Source organism: Camelina sativa, chromosome 4 (genome assembly GCF_000633955.1).
Source record: "Camelina sativa cultivar DH55 chromosome 4, Cs, whole genome shotgun sequence".
Taxonomy (NCBI): domain Eukaryota; kingdom Viridiplantae; phylum Streptophyta; class Magnoliopsida; order Brassicales; family Brassicaceae; genus Camelina; species Camelina sativa.
The window spans coordinates 29,958,686-29,978,726 of record NC_025688.1 but is presented as its reverse complement, the minus strand read 5'-3'; the positions used below and the strand labels follow the sequence as shown (position 1 = coordinate 29,978,726).

General features: G+C 47.9%; 5 protein-coding genes across 10 annotated transcripts in view; 3 read left to right on the top strand and 2 right to left on the bottom strand.

Annotated features, from left to right (window-relative positions):
• LOC104783364 (WD repeat-containing protein 89 homolog) lies at positions 11,380 to 13,491 on the top strand. 2 transcript variants are annotated; one of them, XM_010508514.1, is made up of 8 exons: positions 11,380 to 11,592; positions 11,693 to 11,906; positions 12,005 to 12,100; positions 12,249 to 12,323; positions 12,466 to 12,576; positions 12,669 to 12,760; positions 12,835 to 12,919; positions 13,027 to 13,491. In XM_010508514.1, the coding sequence occupies exons 1-8, from the start codon at positions 11,462 to 11,464 to the stop codon at positions 13,381 to 13,383; spliced, it is 1,161 nt and encodes a 386-aa protein (XP_010506816.1). In that variant the 5' UTR covers positions 11,380 to 11,461; the 3' UTR covers positions 13,384 to 13,491. The 2 variants fall into 2 exon arrangements, with proteins under 2 accessions (XP_010506816.1, XP_010506815.1); XM_010508513.1 differs by having other exon boundaries at positions 12,430 to 12,576.
• On the bottom strand, positions 13,471 to 14,462 carry LOC104783366 (REF/SRPP-like protein At2g47780). The gene is made up of 2 exons (XM_010508515.2): positions 14,065 to 14,462; positions 13,471 to 13,969 (listed from the first exon to the last, which is right to left on the bottom strand). Exons 1-2 carry the CDS (start codon positions 14,386 to 14,388, stop codon positions 13,577 to 13,579), a joined length of 717 nt encoding a protein of 238 aa, XP_010506817.1. The 5' UTR covers positions 14,389 to 14,462; the 3' UTR covers positions 13,471 to 13,576.
• On the bottom strand, positions 14,972 to 15,872 carry LOC104783363 (translocator protein homolog). The gene has a single exon (XM_010508512.2). It carries the CDS (start codon positions 15,730 to 15,732, stop codon positions 15,142 to 15,144), a length of 591 nt encoding a protein of 196 aa, XP_010506814.1. The 5' UTR covers positions 15,733 to 15,872; the 3' UTR covers positions 14,972 to 15,141.
• LOC104783359 (dol-P-Man:Man(5)GlcNAc(2)-PP-Dol alpha-1,3-mannosyltransferase-like) lies at positions 16,165 to 20,011 on the top strand. Of its 3 annotated transcripts, XM_010508507.2 has the most exons (15): positions 16,194 to 16,453; positions 16,555 to 16,589; positions 16,691 to 16,828; positions 16,891 to 16,959; positions 17,043 to 17,200; positions 17,293 to 17,359; positions 17,454 to 17,507; positions 17,700 to 17,788; positions 17,884 to 18,000; positions 18,113 to 18,222; positions 18,295 to 18,373; positions 18,458 to 18,514; positions 18,614 to 18,790; positions 18,882 to 19,055; positions 19,586 to 20,009. In XM_010508507.2, the coding sequence occupies exons 1-14, from the start codon at positions 16,288 to 16,290 to the stop codon at positions 19,021 to 19,023; spliced, it is 1,458 nt and encodes a 485-aa protein (XP_010506809.1). In that variant the 5' UTR covers positions 16,194 to 16,287; the 3' UTR covers positions 19,024 to 19,055; positions 19,586 to 20,009. The 3 variants fall into 3 exon arrangements, with proteins under 3 accessions (XP_010506811.1, XP_010506809.1, XP_010506810.1); XM_010508509.2 differs by lacking the exon at positions 16,691 to 16,828 and having other exon boundaries at positions 16,165 to 16,453; positions 19,586 to 20,011; XM_010508508.2 differs by lacking the exon at positions 19,586 to 20,009 and having other exon boundaries at positions 16,204 to 16,453; positions 18,614 to 18,921.
• LOC104783361 (putative indole-3-acetic acid-amido synthetase GH3.9) overlaps positions 19,594 to 20,041 on the top strand; it is a 1,730-nt gene continuing 1,282 nt past the window's right edge. The window contains exon 1 of one of the 3 annotated variants that reach the window (XM_019245135.1): positions 19,594 to 19,781. In XM_019245135.1, the coding sequence (XP_019100680.1) occupies positions 19,617 to 19,781 (165 nt within the window). In that variant the 5' untranslated portion in view covers positions 19,594 to 19,616. Of the gene's footprint in view, positions 20,035 to 20,041 lie in introns of all 3 variants that reach the window. The other 2 variants (XM_019245134.1, XM_019245133.1) reach the window with 2 other exon arrangements.

Genomic DNA, 20,041 nt, shown 5'->3' with positions numbered 1-20,041 from the left:
CCGCGCACCCGTTTACCGTGGATATCTGGGCCTACCGGGCTTCCGTAAAAAGGTTAAGGCGGTACGCCAATTTCCTGGAATCGGCCGGTCCGGTTTTCCGTGAGAGGCACCTGGTCGAGGGCCCGTGCGCCTTCCTGGAAGACTTGGTGTCAAGAGGCGTTGAAGTTCCGGGGGAAAGACTGGATGTCCTAAGGCAAGCTCGTTAGTTTTGGCGAAGCGAACTGGATAAGGTAACAGTAGAGGAACCATTGGCGGACGATCTGTCGGGTCCGCGGCCTCCACTTCGTCTACTAGACTGCCCCAGACAGTGACGGCGAAACCCTGAACGCTTCGGATTTTTTTTTTTTTTTTTTTTTTTTTTTTTNAAAACTTTATTAATATATTGGCTGCATTCGCTATATCTTCAATAGATAAGGAATTGCCTACGTACCCCGAAGTGGGGATCAAGCCAACCGTGGTTCGTAATACAAAAGAAAGATAAATGGAGTTCGGAGTCCCGAAAACTCCCGTGTAGGATCGTAACAGCGACTTAGCTATAATAACGTTTCAAGTGGGCTGCGTTCCACGAGTTTTTGATCCGTTCGCCGGCCATGGTCACGAGTTCGTAGACGCCTGGACGAACCGCTCTAGACACGAGGTATGGACCCTCCCATCGAGCGCCGAGCTTACCGGCGTTCACTTCCTTGGTGTTCTCGAAAACTTCTCGCAGAACTAGATCGCCTTCGTTGAAACGTCGCTGACGAACAGTCTTATTATAGTATCGAGCGGCTGCGTCTTGGTAATGTTGCACTCGAACTAAAGCTTTATCGCGCAACTCCTCGGCAAGGTCGTTGTGGTCGATCAGCATTTTGTCATTGAGTTCGGGATTATCCACCATCATAGTACGGCGAAGTGTCGGGACTCCTGCTTCGGCCGGGGCAAGTGCTTCGAGACCATAGGCGAGAGAAAAAGGGGACTGTCCTGTGCTTCGCCGCGGGGTTGTGCGATATGACCATAATACACCGTCCAAGTGGTCCGCCCATGCTCCCTTCCTTCGACCGAGTCGTTTTTTGAGTCCGTCGACGATCGATTTATTCGTGGCTTCAGCTTGACCATTACCTTGCGGGTACCGAGGAGTCGAAGTGCTGAGACGGATTTGCCACTTCGACAGGAAACGTCTGGTGATCATCGAGGTGAATTGGGTACCGTTGTCAGTGACAATCTCGTACGCAAGTCCGTGGCGACATATGATGTTCTTCCAGATGAAATTGGTCACGTCTAGGGATTGGATTCTCGTGAAAGATTCTGCTTCCACCCATTTGGTGAAGTAATCGGTCAGCACCAGGACATACTTCTTGAATTTGGACGCCGGCAGGGGTCCTATGGCGTCCATGGCCCAGCGCATAAAAGGGTACGGAGCTGTCACGGTATTTAGCAGTTCGGGCGGGACGTGCCGCATTGGTCCATGGCGCTGACAAGCTTCGCATTTGGCCGCGAAGGTTTCGCAATCGGCCATCATGGTAGGCCAATAGTGACCATCCTTTTTAATTTTAAGAGCGAGTGCGCGTCCGCCAGAGTGGTTGCCACCCTCGCCTTCATGCACCTCCATCATGATGCGTTCGGCTTCGTCCCGAGTAACGCAGGTAAGGAATACTCCTGACGCACTTCGGCGAAACAGCTCACCGTCCAAAAGGATATACCTGGCACTTCGGGCCTTCAGTCGTCGAGCTGCCCATCGGTCTGTCGGGACGATACCATCGGAGATGTAAAGTTTGATCTCAAGTTGCCAATCCTCCGGGGGTTTGGCGACGTCCGTCATATCTTCTATTGGCTCATCGACTTCCATCGGGACTGAGTCGTCGTTAATGACGGCAATCTGGCAGTCCGGATTAATGCTGGGAGCATCGATGCACTCGATTCGAATGGTACGTCGTAGCTCGGGGTCGGAGCGGTTTGCCAGGGCTGCGAGGGCGTCGGCTGATGCATTCTCGTTCCGTGGGACCTTCGTCAGAGAGAAAGACGCAAACTCCCCGGATAACGTGCGGACCAACTGTCGATATGCTCCCATTCGTTTGTTTTTGGCGTCGAATTCTCCGCTGAATTGGCTGACTACGAGTTGGGAGTCGCAGTAGACCTGCAGGTGTTTGACTCCAAGTCCCCGGGCTAAACGGAGTCCCGCGAGAACGGCCTCGTATTCGGTTTCGTTGTTCGACGCTTTGAAGTTGAGCTTCAATGCCTGCTCAAGGATCTCACCGGTGGGGGATCGAAGGATGAGTCCCACCCCAGAGCCATGACTTGTTGACGAACCGTCGACGAACATTGTCCATTGTTCCACCGCGGGGGTGGGGTCGTCGAGCTCAGGCGACAGTTCGGTGATGAAGTCAGCCAGAACTTGCGACTTCAGACTTGGTCGAGAACGGTATTCGATATCGTATTCGCTAAGTTCGACTGCCCACTTCGCCATGCGTCCGGATTGGAGAGGGCTATGGAGGACGGTTCGGAGTGGTTGGTCAGTAAGCACGACGATAGAGTGTGACTGAAAATAGGGGCGCAGTTTCCGTGCTGCTACGATCACCGCAAGGGCCAGTTTTTCCAGCGTGGGGTATCGTGATTCCGCGTCGTTAAGTGCTTTGCTCGTATAGAAGATGGGCTTTTGATCTCCGCGATCGTCTCGGACTAACACCCCGCTGACTGCCGAGCTTGAAACCGAGACGTAGAGGTATAACGCCTCGCCGTCCTCCGGTTTGACCAGCACTGGATGGCAAGTCAGATACTCCTTCAGCTGACGAAAGGCGACCTCGCATTCCTCGTCCCAATGAAAATCACTATTTCCGCGCAGCAATTGGTAAAAGGGGAGGCACTTGTCCGTTGATCGGGCGATGAAACGATTCAGAGCGGCGATCTGGCCGGTCAGGCGTTGTACTTCTCGCTTGTTGGTCGGTGAAGGTAGTCCCAGGATGGCTTCGATCTGTTTAGGATTTGCTTCTATGCCCCGTTCAGTGACGATGAACCCCAAGAACTCTCCGGAGATTACTCCGAACGTACATTTCGTTGGGTTTAATTTCATCTGGAATTGATCCAAGATGTCAAAACACTCCGTCAGATGTTGGACGTGCTGTTCTGCGATCAAAGACTTGACCAGCNTCAGAGATGTAAAGTTTGATCTCAAGTTGCCAATCCTCCGGGGGTTTGGCGACGTCCGTCATATCTTCTATTGGCTCATCGACTTCCATCGGGTCTGAGTCGTCGTTAATGACGGCAATCTGGCAGTCCGGATTAATGCTGGGAGCATCGATGCACTCGATTGGAATGGTACGTCGTAGCTCGGGGTCGGAGCGGTTTGCCAGGACTGCGAGGGCGTCGGCTGATGCATTCTCGTTCCGTGGGACCTTCGTCAGAGAGAAAGACGCAAACTCCCCGGATAACGTGCGGACCAACTGTCGATATGCTCCCATTCGTTTGTTTTTGGCGTCGAATTCTCCGCTGAATTTGCTGACTACGAGTTGGGAGTCGCAGTAGACCTGCAGGTGTTTGACTCCAAGTCCCCGGGCTAGACGGAGTCCCGCGAGAATGGCCTCGTATTCGGTTTCGTTGTTCGACGCTTTGAAGTTGAGCTTCAATGCCTGCTCAAGGATCTCACCGATGGGGGATCGAAGGATGAGTCCCACCCCAGAGCCATGACTTGTTGACGAACCGTCGACGAACATTGTCCATTGTTCCACCGCGGGGGTGGGGTCGTCGAGCTCAGGCGACAGTTCGGTGATGAAGTCAGCCAGAACTTGCGACTTCAGACTTGGTCGAGAACGGTATTCGATATCGTATTCGCTAAGTTCGACCGCCCACTTCGCCATGCGTCCGGATTGGAGAGGGCTATGGAGGACGGTTCGGAGTGGTTGGTCAGTAAGCACGACGATAGAGTGTGACTGAAAATAGGGGCGCAGTTTCCGTGCTGCTACGATCACCGCAAGGGCCAGTTTTTCCAGCGTGGGGTATCGTGATTCCGCGTCGTTAAGTGCTTTGCTCGTATAGAAGATGGGCTTTTGATCTCCGCGATCGTCTCGGACTAACACCCCGCTGACTGCCGAGCTTGAAACCGAGACGTAGAGGTATAACGCCTCGCCGTCCTCCGGTTTGACCAGCACTGGATGGCAAGTCAGATACTCCTTCAGCTGACGAAAGGCGACCTCGCATTCCTCGTCCCAATGAAAATCACTATTTCCGCGCAGCAATTGGTAAAAGGGGAGGCACTTGTCCGTTGATCGGGCGATGAAACGATTCAGAGCGGCGATCTGGCCGGTCAGGCGTTGTACTTCTCGCTTGTTGGTCGGTGAAGGTAGTCCCAGGATGGCTTCGATCTGTTTAGGATTTGCCTCTATGCCCCGTTCAGTGACGATGTACCCTAAGAACTCTCCGGAGGTTACTCCGAACGTACATTTCGTTGGGTTTAATTTCATCTGGAATTGATCCAAGATGTCAAAACACTCCGTCAGATGTTGGACGTGCTGTTCTGCGATCAAAGACTTGACCAGCGTATCGTCTATATAGACCTCCATGGTTTTGCCGAGCAGATCTGCGAACATCATGTTTACCAATCGCTGGTAGGTTGCTCCGGCGTTTTTCAATCCGAACGGCATTACCTTGTAGCAGTAGGTGCCCCTATCTGTGATGAACGCCGTTTTCTCGCGGTCGGCCGGACTCATGGCGATCTGGTTATACCCTGAGAATGCATCCATAAATGAAAGCAGTTGGTTGCCGGCCGTAGCTTCAACGAGACGGTCTATGTGCGGCAAAGGGAAGCTGTCCTTAGGACAAGCTTTGTTGAGGTCGGTGAAGTCCACGCAGACTCTCCACTTGCCGTTTTTCTTTTTGACCACCACCGGATTAGCCAACCAATCAGGGTACTGGACTTCCACTATTTGATCTGCCTTGAGTAGTCGTTCGACTTCGTCCTGGACCGCCTTGACTCGATCCGGGCCCAAACGCCTGCGTTTCTGCCTGACCGGCTTGAATGTGGGGTCGATGTTGAGCCTATGGCACATGACTTCGGGGCTTATCCCGACCATATCTTTTGTTGACCAGGCGAATGTAGAAGCTCGAGACTGCAGAAAAGCGATCAGCTTCGTCTTTATGCGTTCGTCGAGTTCGGACCCGATGCCGACGGTTCGCGAGGGGTCGGAGGGGTCTATATTGACCTGTATGATCCGACACTCCGAAGACTTGAAGCGATTCCGCTCCAGCTTGTGGAGACCGGTAAGACGGTCCCCGCTCTGTAATTGCTATGCGTTTTCCGCCGTCCTCTGTTTTTTTTCGATAACAGAGCATACTCGGGCTACCCTTTGGTCGCCATAAAGTGTGCAAATTCCTGTGCTGGTCGGGAATTTGAGGCAGAGGTGATAGGTCGACGGTACGGCTTGCATCGCATATATCCATGGTACCCCCAAAATGGCGTTGTAGATCGGGGGCGCATCAATGACTGCGAACTTGGTCTTTCGGGTCACTCCGCCAGCTCGTACTTGTAGCTTTACGTCGCCCATTGACATCTTAGCAACCCCATCATAGCCCGTCAGCGTCCGAGTTTCGGGTTTCAGTTGATCTGGTGTGACGCCCATTTTTTCTAACGTTTGCCAGCATAGTACGTTGACGGTGCTTCCGGTGTCGATCAGAACTCGTTCGACGTCGAAGTCGCCCATTGTGACCTCGATAACCAAGGGGTCCGAATGGGGATGTTGGATTCCTTTAGCGTCCTCCGAAGTGAATGATATCGGGTCCGAGCAGAGTGAACGTTCGCTCGGAGTTGTTCGAAGGGTGCACACCTGTCGTGCCCTCTTCTTTAATGCGCGGACGGAGTCTGCGCAGTCTTCCGGTGGGCCAAGTATCATGGTTATTCGTCCTTGGGGAGGTGAATTGGCCCGCTCCGGGTTTTGCCCCCTCTGCCGCTTTGGTGGGCCGGGCAGTTCGTCTGCTTGGGGCGCATCCTCTTGGAGGTTCACGAATGCTTGGTTGACCGGCTGTTGGACTGCGTTGGGTGGTGCGTTGGAGCCTCGTCCGCCACCCGCACCGCGGCCTCCGATAGATCGTCCGCCGCGCCATCCCCCACGGCGACCTCTGCCTCCGCGAACGCTTTTTGGCTGAAAGACAGCGTCGACTTCACCAGAGAGATATTTCCCGTACAAATAGTTCTTCAGGTGGACGCACTCATGTGTAGAATGACCGGAGGTCATGTGGAAGTTGCAGTAAAGTTCCTTCGGGTCGGTCAGCTGCTTGTCTTGTTCATCTGCCTCAGAGACTGCGTGGATGATGCCTTTTTCCGATCCTGGGGTTCGTGGTGCTTGCGGGGTTCGTGATGNATTTTTCAGGTGGACGCACTCATGTGTGGAATGACCGGAGGTCATGTGGAAGTTGCAGTAAAGTTCCTTCGGGTCGGTCGGCTGCTTGTCTTGTTCATCTGCCTCGGAGACTGCGTGGATGATGCCTTTTTTCCGATCCTGGGGTTCGTGGTGCTTGCGGGGTTCGTGATGTTCGACCCGGTTTTTAACCTTGGGGGGATGCGTTGATTGTTCGTCGTTGGTTTTCGCGGCTATTTGGGCCTCTTCTTCCTCATCGAGTGCGAATCTGGAAGCTCGATGCAGTGCGTCATCAAGGTCTTTGGGTTCCCGGATATTGAGGTCCTTTCGTAATGGTGACCCAGGGATCAGACCCTTCCTGAAGGCCGCCATTGCAGCGTCCTCCGGGACGTTGACCTTTGTTAGCTTCTCCTTGAATCTGTTCAAGAAACTGGCGATGGGCACTCCTCGTTCTTGGGCCATCTCCCAGAGATCCGAACTTGTCACGCCTCGTTCGATGAGGATTCGGTAATTCTTGAAGAAAACCTTGGACAACTGGTCGAAATTGTCGATTGAGTTCGGCTCGAGCCTTGTGAACCATACCAGGGCAGGGCCGGAGAGGCTATCGACAAATAACTGACAGCAACCGGCGTCCCTTTGTTCGTCGGTGAATCGTGCTTTGGACATGGTCGCCATGAAGGACGTCATGAACTGGACTGGATCTTTGTCTCCCTGGTAGATTGGAAGTTTCAGCTTGACGTTTGGTACGGTAGCTCGCGTTATCCGTTGAGTGAAGGGCGACTGCCGAGTCACCTCGACAATTCTATCGATCTCCGGAGCCGTGCTGATAGCCCGATGGGGGAGTGTGTTCATGCCGCTAATTTGCGACTTGATTTCTTCGAGTTCGAAGCAAGGTCCGGGGTTTGTGAGGCGGGCGACCGGGGCGGCCGAGCTCTCGTGTATCCGCGAATTCGGATTCGTTGGTCGAATACTCGACGTGGTGTGAGGGGGAAGATTCCTCCTGTCGAATTGTGCNGGTCTATGTGCGGCAAAGGGAAGCTGTCCTTAGGACAAGCTTTGTTGAGGTCTGTGAAATCCACGCAGATTCTCCACTTGCCGTTTTTCTTTTTGACCACCACCAGATTAGCCAACCAATCAGGGTACTGGACTTCCACTATTTGATCTGCCTTGAGTAGTCGTTCGACTTCGTCCTGGACCGCCTTGACTCGATCCGGGCCCAAACGCCTGCGTTTCTGCCTGACCGGCTTGAATGTGGGGTCGATGTTGAGCCTGTGGCACATGACTTCGGGGCTTATCCCGACCATATCTTTTGTTGACCAGGCGAATGTAGAAGCTCGAGACTGCAGAAAAACGATCAGCTTCGTCTTTATGCGTTCGTCGAGTTCGGACCCGATGCCAACGGTTCGCGAGGGGTCGGAGGGGTCTATATTGACCTGTATGATCCGACACTCCGAAGACTTGAAGCGATCCCGCTCTGGCTTGTGGGGACCGGTAAGACGGTCCCTGCTCTGTAATTGCTATGCGTTTTCCGCCGTCCTCTATTTTTTTCGATAACAGAGCATACTCGGGCCACCCTTTGGTTGCCATAAAGTGTGCAAATTCCTGTGCTGGTCGGGAATTTGAGGCAGAGGTGATAGGTCGACGGTACGGCTTGCATCGCATATATCCATGGTATCCCCAAAATGGCGTTGTAGATCGGGGGCGCATCAATGACTGCGAACTTGGTCTTCCGGGTCACTCCGCCAGCTCGTACTTGTAGCTTTACGTCGCCCATTGACATCTTAGCAACCCCATCATAGCCCGTCAGCGTCCGAGTTTCGGGTTTCAGTTGATCTGGCGTGACGCCCATTTTTTGTAACGTTTGCCAGCATAGTACGTTGACGGTGCTTCCGGTGTCGATCAGAACTCGTTCGACGTCGAAGTCGCCCATTGTGACCTCGATAACCAAGGGGTCCGAATGGGGATGTTGGATTCCTTTAGCGTCCTCCGAAGTGAATGATATCGGGTCCGAGCAGAGTGAAGGTTCGCTCGGAGTTGTTCGAAGGGTGCACACCTGTCGTGCCCTCTTCTTTAATGCGCGGACGGAGTCTGCGCAGTCCTCCGGTGGGCCAAGTATCATGGTTATTCGTCCTCGGGGAGGTGAATTGGCCCGCTCCGGGTTTTGCCCCCTCTGCCGCTTTGGTGGGCCGGGCAGTTCGTCTGCTTGGGGCGCCTCCTCTTGGAGGTTCACGAATGCTTGGTTGACCGGCTGTTGGACTGCGTTGGGTGGTGCGTTGTAGCCTTGTCCGCCACCCGCACCGCAGCCTCCGTTAGATCGTCCGCCGCGCCATCCCCCACGGCGACCTCTGCCTCCGCGAACGCTTTTTGGCTGAAAGACAGCGTCGACTTCACCAGAGAGATATTTCCCGTACAAATAGTTCTTCAGGTGGACGCACTCATGTGTAGAATGACCGGAGGTCATGTGGAAGTTGCAGTAAAGTTCCTTCGGGTCGGTCAGCTGCTTGTCTTGTTCATCTGCCTCAGAGACTGCGTGGATGATGCCTTTTTCCGATCCTGGGGTTCGTGGTGCTTGCGGGGTTCGTGATGTTCGACCCGGTTTTTAACCTTGGGGGGATGCGTTGATTGTTCGTCGTTGGTTTTCGCGGCTATTTGGGCCTCTTCTTCCTCATCGAGTGCGAATCTGGAAGCTCGATGCAGTGCGTCATCAAGGTCTTTGGGTTCCCGGATATTGAGGTCCTTTCGTAATGGTGACCCAGGGATCAGACCCTTCCTGAAGGCCGCCATTGCAGCGTCCTCCGGGACGTTGACCTTTGTTAGCTTCTCCTTGAATCTGTTCAAGAAACTGGCGATGGGCACTCCTCGTTCTTGGGCCATCTCCCAGAGATCCGAACTTGTCACGCCTCGTTCGATGAGGATTCGGTAATTCTTGAAGAAAACCTTGGACAACTGGTCGAAATTGTCGATTGAGTTCGGCTCGAGCCTTGTGAACCATACCAGGGCAGGGCCGGAGAGGCTATCGACAAATAACTGACAGCAACCGGCGTCCCTTTGTTCGTCGGTGAATCGTGCTTTGGACATGGTCGCCATGAAGGACGTCATGAACTGGACTGGATCTTTGTCTCCCTGGTAGATTGGAAGTTTCAGCTTGACGTTTGGTACGGTAGCTCGCGTTATCCGTTGAGTGAAGGGCGACTGCCGAGTCACCTCGACAATTCTATCGATCTCCGGAGCCGTGCTGATAGCCCGATGGGGGAGTGTGTTCATGCCGCTAATTTGCGACTTGATTTCTTCGAGTTCGAAGCAAGGTCCGGGGTTTGTGAGGCGGGCGACCGGGGCGGCCGAGCTCTCGTGTATCCGCGAATTCGGATTCGTTGGTCGAATACTCGACGTGGTGTGAGGGGGAAGATTCCTCCTGTCGAATTGTGCGTCAGAAAAGTCGAGACGACGAGTGAGACCGCCCAAGTTGGGCGATTGTCCGGCAGAGACTTGCGATGGGGTTGTCTGGGTCATTACGGCGTCGACCCTGCGATTGGTGTCGGAGATCATCTGGTAAATCTCTTTCGTCATGGAGCCGAACAAGATCTTGAAATCCTCCATGGAGATGACCTGCAGGTTCTGGATCGCCGGTGTGGCATGAACAGGGAGATCTCCGTTCTGTGCGTCGAGCTGCTGCCCCGTGACGCCCGCAGCCTCCTCGTTGCGGTGTTGTTCACCGGTAAGCTCTGCGTCGAGGTTGACTAGCTCTACTTGAGTTCGCCCCGCTCCCTGGCTGGTCTCCCCTTCGAATCTGATCCCGACTGGGAGTTCGGCGGAGGTTTCGGCCGGGTTTGTCGTTGCGTTGACGCGCTGATGGGAGTACACGGCGATGGCCGGCCTAGTCGAAACGCCACCTCGTGTAGCGACGTCATCCTGAGTGGATGCGACGCCAGTGAGATCGAGCATGCTAGAGGTTGTGCGGTTTGCTTCGGGGATTTCGTTGATGATGGAAGACATTATTGTCGGGCTAGAGAGTAAGTTTTCTAGAGACGATTTGCGTCCCCACAGACGGCGCCAATTGTAGGAACTAGGTTTCCACAATGAATTTGTTTAAGGGGGGAAACAAATTCAATAGAATTATCTCTCTAGAAAATAGATCTAAGCCTTGGAATTAAAAGTAAAGAAGTAGAACTCAAAAGAATTAGGGTTTATTGCTAAGAACAAGAGGAGAACTCAATTATTGTATTTTATTCTGGATACCTTACAATGGAGAAATCACTCCTCCTTTATACACGTCCTAAGATTACAATATATATTCACTTTCCTTATCGGCCGAAGTGAGATATGGAAAGCTGCCTCATTGCTTTATTCGGCCGCCGTGCCGAAGTGGAAGTCGGCTCCTTCTTCTTCAAGGTGACACTTTGGCCGAACTGACTTCTTGTTGACCTAATCAAGCCCTTAACCGATTTCCCGGTTAACTAATCAATTAGTATTTCTGGTTTAGCTCGGTATGTCGGGGGTGCTGAATCCCGTACCAACAGTTTGTATTGAATATTGATCAAAAGTATACGTGGGTTGATCATGCACAAGCACAACTAGAACATTAATTTCTGAACAAGATCTGCGGAAACTTTTAGGAGTATATGCTTTGAAGAAAAAAAATATAACCGGGCAAAGTGTAAATTAGTTTCATTTTCTTTCACCGAAATTAACTACCATTAAAAATGTATTTAATGTGTTGAGACTTGAGAGTAGTCGGAACTAGATTTTGGCTTTAATGGAATGGATACTACTTACAGATAAGCAACAATAGTTCCGCCTGACTCTCTCTACTTAAGCACTAGGTCGTCCTGTCTAAGAATTGTAAATGTAGGGATAATATAGTTAGTTGCACTGAAATAGTAAAGATTTTGTAGAGCAAACTGGACTTTCTTCTTCTAACTAGACTTTTGTTTGCGTATCCAAAGTCAAGAGCATTGCTTGCATCGTTGGTGGGTCATAAATGGGCCAAAAGGTTAAAAACGGGCCCATATCACTTGTGACCTTATTATATAATAGAAGAAAAAGGAGAAGAAGAAGAAGAAGAAGAAGAAGAAGAAACCCTAAAACCGTTAAAAAAAAACCCCCTCATCACATTGTTGTTAATTTGACTCAAAAACCAAATGGAAAGAGAAGAAGAAGCGTCGGAGATGGAAGTGGAGGTTCAAAATCAACGTCAAGTGAAGAAATTTGGGCTGAAGAACTCTATTCAGACCAACTTCGGCTCTGACTACGTCTTCCAGATTGTCCCAAAGTACAATAAAACAAAAGACCTCTCTTCCCTTTTGCTCTTTTACCATAACCAAATTAGGTTCATTAATTTGAGACCAAGCTCTTGTTTTTTTCCCCCACAGGTTCGATTGGACAGCTATTGCGGTTTCGTTATCTACCAACACCGTCAAGCTCTACTCCCCCGTCACTGGTCAATACTACGGCGAATGTAAGGGTCACTCCGATACCGTCAATCAAATTGCGTTTTCCTCTGACTCGGCTGTGTCTCCTCACCTTTTGCACTCCTGCTCCTCCGATGGGACCATTCGATCTTGGGATACGCGAAGTTTTCAACAGGTTTTTTTTTTTTTTTTTTCTTTTTTTGGGATTAACGAACTTAGAGAAGCTGATCTGATTTTATAAATGTTTTAAGTTGATGGTCGTGGGTGTTTCAGGTTTCGTGTATTGATACTGGGAATGATCAGGAGATTTTCAGCTTCTCCTATGGTGGTGCTTCAGATCATCTTTTGGCTGGTGGATGCAAAGAGCAGGTTAGTTAGGTTTCCACATATAAACCCCTTGTGTATCTTTCCTTTTATCTCTAATTGTGTTAAAGGTATACACTTTGAGAAAAGGGCCGGTTCTTATTTATGTTCCAGCTATATATAGCTTGTTACAATCTGTAAGTCATGGGTGCAGGTTCTTCTGTGGGATTGGAGAAACTCGAAGCAAGTTGCTTGTTTAGAGGAATCTCACGGAGACGACGTCACTCAGGTTTGTTTTGCTTATGTTCCTCTCTGATGTTGTTGTTGTTGTTGTTGTTCAAGTATTTTCTATCATCTATTGAGCCAGCCGAACTAGTTTGTTGTTTAATCACTAGGACTCAACTCTGCTGCGTGGGCGTTGCTATTCACAGGTACGCTTCGTTCCTAACAACCCAAACAAGCTTCTCTCCGCTTCCGTGGATGGATTGATATGTCTTTTTAACACTGAAGGTGATATCAATGACGATGACCATCTCGAATCTGTAAGTTTTATATTTTAAGGTTTCAAACGAGATAATATAGGAGACTACTAAACCCTTTTTTTTTTTTTTTTTTGCCTTGACCGCTCTTTTAGGTGATCAACATAGGAACTTCAATTGGCAAAATAGGTTTCCTTGGGGATTGCTATAAAAAGCTCTGGTGTCTCACCCATATAGAAACCCTAAGGTACTCTTTTGCGCACTCCTCTTCATCTTTAGTCTGTTAATTGCACCGTCTCTAATCGGTTTACTCTGTTCTAGTGTTTGGAATTGGCAAGATGGAAGCTGTGAAATCAACCTAGAGAAAGCTCGGGAACTCGCATCTGATAGCTGGACTCAAGATAATGTAACAATCTCATTCTTTTCCTTTTAACGAATACAATAACACCAACGAGCAACCTGATGAATGCTTTTACTTGAAAGACTTAAAACTTCCTCATTGCTCTTTTACAGGTTGATTATTTTGTTGACTGCCATTGTCCAGGGGGTGATGACTTGTGGATGATCGGTGGAACCTGCGCAGGAACCATTGGTTATTTCCCGGTTAATTGTAAAGGGTCTGGATCAGTCGGTTCTGCTGAAGCCATCCTTGGTGGAGGTCACATAGATGTAGTAAGGAGCGTTCTGCGGATGCCATGTGAGTATGGAGGAGCTGCAGGGTTATTTGGATGGACAGGCGGTGAAGATGGGCGGCTATGTTGCTGGAAGTCCGACGAGAATTCTACCGAGATTAACCGGTCTTGGACTTCAAGTGAATTGGTCGTTAAGCCTCCAAAAAACCGCAAGAAAAACAGACACTCTCCTTACTAAAAAAAACGACAACTGTTTACTGCGTCTTGTGTCTGTATAACAGTGGAGAAGACAGTTCCTTTTAAAAGGCAAATTGTTTTAATGAAATATCAAAGAAAAGATTGCATCTTGAAATAGCAAAAATTGCAGAAAGGAAAGAGAAACACAAGAGTACATGTAAATGTTTAAAAAGAAGAAGGAATCTTTGGCTTCACTAGTACAAGTAGTCAGCTCGACACTGATCTTGTTCCATGATATCAGAGATCTTCTCAATAGGAATCATCGGCAGATACTCTGCGACGTAGTAGTCTCTGTCGCCGGCGTAACGAACAGCATCGTTGTACTTCTCTGACCAGTAAAACGCCGTGGGGATCACTAGCTGAGCAATTTCCGGGAACAACGGCACTTGATTCAGCAAGCGCCACAGCGTCACTGCGTAATGTTCCGCCACTGGCTCGTACTTCTCCCGGACGCTCCTCGCGATGTTCTTGGTTGTGTCCACGACGCCTGCGCGTTGCACCTCCGTGGCTACCGTGAGCGCTTGGCTTGAAGCTTGCTTCACCAAGGAAGGAACGTATGGCTCAACATCGAAGAACACATCATCCACCTGAAAATTCAAGCAAGCAAACTCACGTACTTATCATCAGTTGAAACCCTAGGAAAGGGCGAGAATGGAAGAATCTCATTGATCTAATAATTTACCTTACGATCGACGAAGAGGAGAAGCTTGAAGGGAACGTCGTGGAATTTGTCGTATAATGGCGAGAGCACGGTCTGGACGGAAGCTTCGATGTTCTCTACACCGAGTTTGAGGGGACCAGCGTTGTCTTTAGCGAACTCGTAGAGCGTCGAGAAACAGAGTGCGAAGTAGACCGCCGCGACTTGGATGAATTCCAAGTGCTTGAGCTTCATGTCATCGTCTTCTTCCACCACAAACGACGGTGAAGACGAAGGCAAATCAGATGGTGGAGCTACTACCTCCTCCGGTGATTGCTCTTCTTCGACTACGATTTCATCTTCCGCCATTGTAGTCGAAACGTGGAGCCGTTACAGAAGAGCCTCTCTCTGTCTTTAAAAAGACTACTACTGTCTTTTGAAACTGGTAAAAAAGCCCACGTGAGTTTTGTTGAAAAGCAAAGGGGATTGGGTTGTGAGACAGACGAGTGACCGCTAGAACAGCTGTCATATTGACAGATGTCATATTTCTAATGGACCGTTTACGACACGTGTAGGGGCATGGGTCGGAGACTGTTGCACGATAGGCACGGCCATTCCGTTGGCACGAGGCTCGAGGGTAATACTAAAATCAAAAGCCGAAGCACCTCTCGTTCGCTATCTATCATCTACATTTTTTATTTTTTTTATTATATAATCGCTTCTACTTTATATCCCGGTCACAATCACATCATCACGTCTTTAGAATTTATTGGGCCTAATATTTGTGTTACCAAAATTGTTTTGGAAAGAAGGTACACATTGTTAACGGCCCATTAACAATCATTGCGGAGTAACAAACATATAAACATGATAAATAATTTAGATACAGTAGGTGCTTTTGTCGTTTAGTTTGTCTGTATGGGCTCTACAACAAAAGAGGAATGAACTAATATAGTATTTATTTCTTTTAGTATATCAAGTTCATGTCTGTTACTCCACAATGAGCAGAACATTGGATCGCAAGACATCTTTTATGTATTATATATCACACAAGAAAAAAAACACAACACTCATAAAAACACGCTTACATGACTCTCTCTCTACAAACAAACATGGTGACGTTTACGCGATTGCAAGCTTTACATTAACAGCGGCTACAAACGCTGCCCAAGCCAAACACGGCTTGACCAGATTACCAGCGACCGGGCTTATCTCACTAAACGCCCTGTAACATCCGAATAACGCCGCAGATTGACCCAACCACACCGGAAGCCCTGCGATTCCCGACCCGAGCCGAAACGTAACCGGATCCCAAAGCAAACAAAGCAAAAACTGAGCCAAGTAAAGATACAAAGCATTAGGCTTCTTGTGGAAACCACCGTCGACCCATACGAGCCACGCAGCCAGTCCCATGAGACCGCTCGACGCGAGACACGTGGTGTGTAGGAGCCATAGAGGTGGGATCCAAGACGAGGACCGAGCACGGTTCCCATAGCCGTCGCTTGTGCCGAGGGAAAACGTGGCGAAGAGCGTCACGAGGACAGGAGCCGCAATCGCTACGGTGAGAGACTTGAGACCGCGTTTGGCCATGGCCCTCTTTTGATCGAGCTTCCCTTTGTTGTCGTCAGCGTGTTTCCTTTCCGTCTCGGCCATAGCCGTCGTTGCGGCGTCTCTGTCGTCTCCGCCACGGTACCTGATGTCCTGAGAATCCATTAGAGAACGTCCACACAGAAACAGAACCAAAAGAAACAAGATTTGATTTAAGTGAGATTGAGATTTCAGAAAGTTAATGAGAGGGAAGAAGCTTAGTCAATAAGAGAATAATCAGGAGGTGGTCGTTTCCCTTTTAAAGAATAGCCAAAGAAGCATGGAGATAGACACGTGGGGACAAAACAAGCCGAGTAGTTGATACAAATGTATAGACGTGGAACGCCAATTAATTGTTTTATTCTTTTGCGATTATACGAATACGAGTTTATGAAAAAGTGTGGACACGTGCTTAGTACATATAAGCTCCATGTCTGATGAATTGCAATTGCATAACACATTGTTACTTCTCTATTCTTTTATATTTATCGCTTTCATATTTTATTTTCTCGTTATGAAAAAAAAAGTCTTTATCGGGCTTTACACCGACTAAGTTAATAAGCCCAATAAGTACTTTCGATTTGGGCTAATTAAAGAAAAGAGGGGAGTCGTATATGGAAAGGAAGTAGTTGTCTGTTACGCGGGGTTGGGTAGACATTGGTGCGATTTGCTCTGTTTTCCATGGCGGGAGCCTCATCACCGGCGAGTTTGAGAGCCTCTCGTAGCGGTCGGCACGGGAAGGATACGGTTCGATCCGATCTCTTCAAAAGTCCTACAATTCCATTCGTATTCGCGCTAATTCTCTCTGATGCAATCCTCGTCGCACTTATCATCGCCTATGTTCCATGTGAGATCTTTAATTCCTCACATTATATATTCCGTGTCTCTCTAAATGCGCATTGGGCATCATGGTACTAATATGAATTCGTCCCTTTTTGTTTATTACAGACACGAAGATCGATTGGGATGCTTACATGTCACAGGTTCGTCTTCAGATCTCTGAGTCAATGGTCAAAGTGTCGTCTTTTACTGAAAGTATTGTTTTTTTTTTTTCTTTTTTTTTTGGGGGGTCAAATTGGGGCAGGTTAGTGGGTTTCTCGGGGGAGAGAGAGACTATGGGAACCTGAAAGGTGATACAGGGCCATTGGTTTACCCGGCCGGTTTCCTCTATGTTTACTCTGCAGTGCAGAGCTTAACTGGAGGACAAGTCTACCCAGCTCAGGTACTTGGTATTGTCTTCTCTCTTGAGCCACTTATCTCACTTTACTCTCTTACATGTTGCAGATACTTTTTGGTGTTCTCTACATTGTCAATCTGGCTATCGTCCTCTTCATCTATGTCAAGACTGATGTGGTATCTTATGAAGCCTTATTTCTTTTCTCTTCTTCTCATGCAAGAGTATTGAGTAGACTTCTTCCTCCTTGTACCTATTTCAGGTGCCATGGTGGGCGCTAAGTCTACTATGTTTATCCAAGAGAATACATTCAATCTTTGTTCTCCGTCTCTTTAATGATTGTTTTGCCATGACTCTCCTACATGCGTCTGTGGCTCTCTTTCTCTATCGTAAATGGCACCTCGGGATGGTTGTTTTCAGGTAAGAAGATTGCTACTTTTGCTATCAACATCTTTTATTTCTTCTCTATCCTTGAAATTGACTATGTCTGCTTACCTTTTCTTTTGATACAGTGGAGCTGTTTCAGTAAAGATGAATGTACTTTTGTATGCCCCACCGTTGTTACTTCTGCTACTAAAGGTATATATGTCCGAGTAAGAAAATTAGCTTATGGATTGCTTTATTATTCTTCTATCATTGATTCTTCATATGTGAAGTTTTTTACTATTCACAGGCCATGAATATAGTTGGAGTGGTGTCCGCTTTAGCTGGTGCAGCTCTTGTTCAGGTTTTCACTTTTTCTCTTAAAAAGTCCCATTGTTCACCAATTTTCCTGCATAGTATTGGTTCTCCATGGAAAGCTGGAAACTTGTTAATTGTCTCTCCAATGTAAATAGGTGAGTTGCAGTATCAGCGAATTTAAATTTTGATTATGCAAGGACTACCCATTCAACTGCTCAATGAATGGTTGGTTATACAGATACTCGTGGGATTGCCCTTTCTGATCACATATCCGGTTTCATACATAACAAACGCTTTTGATCTTGGGCGTGTTTTTATTCACTTCTGGTATTCCCTTCTCCTCTCCCACTGAATCTAATAAACATGCTGATGGAATCTGAATGCATCTTCTTAGCTCTAATTCTAGTTTGAGCTCTCAACAGGTCTGTTAACTTCAAATTTGTAGCAGAACGACTTTTTGTGTCCAAAGAGTTTGCAGTATGCTTGCTCATTGTTCACCTTTGTCTTCTTGCTGCGTTTGCGAATTATAAATGGTGCAAGTAAGTACACATAATCATTTCTCACAAAGCAGCGTTATTTTGTACTACCACAGACCTGAGTCGATATTGTGTGTGTAGTATTCATTATAGCGAATATGTTGATTTTTCGTAGGCATGAAGGCGGGATTATAGGCTTCATGCGTTCTAGGCATTTTTTCTTGACGCTTCCGTCTTCACTCTCGTTCAGTGATGCCTCAGCCTCAGGGATTCCTACGAAAGAACGTAAGCTTTTACAGTCCTTACAGCATAAATTATTCTATGTCTATACTTATTCGAATTCTACTTGATTCGCAGATATTGTCACGGCCATGTTTGTTGGGAATTTCATTGGAATTGTATGTGCTCGCTCTCTGCACTACCAGTTCTACTCATGGTAACAAAACTAATCTGACTGTTGTTTTTTTTTGCCGTACATTCTTTGCCTCAAACGAAAAATACTCATATGATATCGTAACAGGTACTTCTATTCGCTGCCTTACCTGCTATGGAGAACACTATTTCCCACTTGGCTACGGTAATTTTCTTCCCGCATTATTTACCTGTAGCGAAGCGACAGTGAGAAAAATACGAAACCCTAACACCAGTCTTCTTGTTTATCTTTTGACTGAAAAAGGTTGGTCTTGTTCGTTAGTATAGAGCTCTGTTGGAACGTGTATCCATCAACACCAGCCTCCTCGGGTTTGCTAATGTGTCTACACTTAACCACCCTAATGGGTCTCTGGTTTGCTCCTTCAGACAATCCTTACCAAGTCAAAGAAGACAAAAACTCCCAAAGACACAAAAAGCATATGTGAACCTTTTGATCTATGCTCTCTCGCTTTCTTTGTTTTTAAGACTTCGAGATAAGCTGAAATATTTACAGTTTTAACTTATATATACAGTTCTGCAAATCTTGGTCTATTAAAACATGTCTTTTCAGTACGAAATGTCTTAAAAAAAAAAACACTACAAGCCGCGCGTGATATTCTTGTCGTTCCCATCTCAACCTTCTTCTCCTTGGCGGACCCTGTTTCCAATAGCTAACAATGGTGGTGAGCTAACAATGGTGGTGACTGGTGAGTCGATTGCTCCAATCTTTGCTTTACATTTTAAAGAATTTTTGAGGTTTTTTGGGATTACGATAGGGTTCGAGATGTCTGATTGTAGAAGGGAGTGATGTAACAATTTGTGTTAAGGAATCGAAAGGCAAAGAATTAGACAGCTCTCCCTCATCTCAGAAGGAACAAAAGTTGTTTTCCGGGAATCTTAAAAAAGAGAAGAAGCATTTAAATCTCGTAGTTTAATTAGTATAACCTTTATTTATGCTCTTTAACTGGGTTCTTAGCTTTTCCTTGATTTGACCTTGGTGTAGAATTTGTGCTTTTTTGCGAAAACTTCTCTCTCCATCTAGATATGCTAACTTATATGTATTAGACTTTTCACTGTGCTCTGTTGCCTTCTTACTGTGTGGAATCCATGTTTATAGCTTTCTTTTTGTCTTTATTCTTTTAGTAACTTTTTTAGTTATTGAACTTGATCAAGGTAAGTCCAGTCCTTTTTAACCATCTTCTTCTTACTCTGATTTTAACTTTTTTTTTTTTAACAGGTACATACCTGGACTTGACAAAGGAAAAGCAATGTACCTTAATTTTGTAAAGGCGGAAACATCAACTCCTTGTGGTATACCAATCAGAGCTGTCCTCACTAGTTACTACAAGAGCAAGCATTTCCAATGTAGACCTTATGATCCATTCAACGACTTAACCAGTCCGATCCAAACCATCCTTTGTGAAGACAGCAACCAAAGCATGTACTGTCAGCTACTAGCCGCTCTGATTCAGCGCCACAAAGTGATGCGTTTGGGAGCTGTCTTTGCTTCAGCGTTTCTCCGTGCAATCTCTTATCTTGAGCAGAAATGGAGTGAGCTCTGTGAAGACATCCGCAGTGGTCGTCTGAATCCCATGATCACCGATCCAGGGTGCCAAACCGCAATGTCTAGTCTTTTAACGTCGCCGAATCCAGAGTTAGCTAGCGAGATCGAAGAGATCTGTAGAGGCTCGTC

Excerpts from the sequence above, each read along its gene's own strand:
- LOC104783364 (XM_010508513.1), top strand. The coding sequence starts at position 11,462 with ATGGAAAGAGAAGAAGAAGCGTCGGAGATGGAAGTGGAGGTTCAAAAT. Across the intron at positions 11,907-12,004 it reads ATACGCGAAGTTTTCAACAG|GTTTCGTGTATTGATACTGG; the intron begins GTTTTTTTTTTT and ends TGGGTGTTTCAG. Across the intron at positions 12,761-12,834 it reads ACCCATATAGAAACCCTAAG|TGTTTGGAATTGGCAAGATG; the intron begins GTACTCTTTTGC and ends ACTCTGTTCTAG.
- LOC104783366 (XM_010508515.2), bottom strand. The coding sequence starts at position 14,388 with ATGGCGGAAGATGAAATCGTAGTCGAAGAAGAGCAATCACCGGAGGAG. Across the intron at positions 13,970-14,064 it reads TCCTCTTCGTCGATCGTAAG|GTGGATGATGTGTTCTTCGA; the intron begins GTAAATTATTAG and ends TTGAATTTTCAG.
- LOC104783363 (XM_010508512.2), bottom strand. The coding sequence starts at position 15,732 with ATGGATTCTCAGGACATCAGGTACCGTGGCGGAGACGACAGAGACGCC.
- LOC104783359 (XM_010508507.2), top strand. The coding sequence starts at position 16,288 with ATGGCGGGAGCCTCATCACCGGCGAGTTTGAGAGCCTCTCGTAGCGGT. Across the intron at positions 17,360-17,453 it reads TGTTACTTCTGCTACTAAAG|GCCATGAATATAGTTGGAGT; the intron begins GTATATATGTCC and ends TACTATTCACAG. Across the intron at positions 17,789-17,883 it reads CGTGTTTTTATTCACTTCTG|GTCTGTTAACTTCAAATTTG; the intron begins GTATTCCCTTCT and ends AGCTCTCAACAG.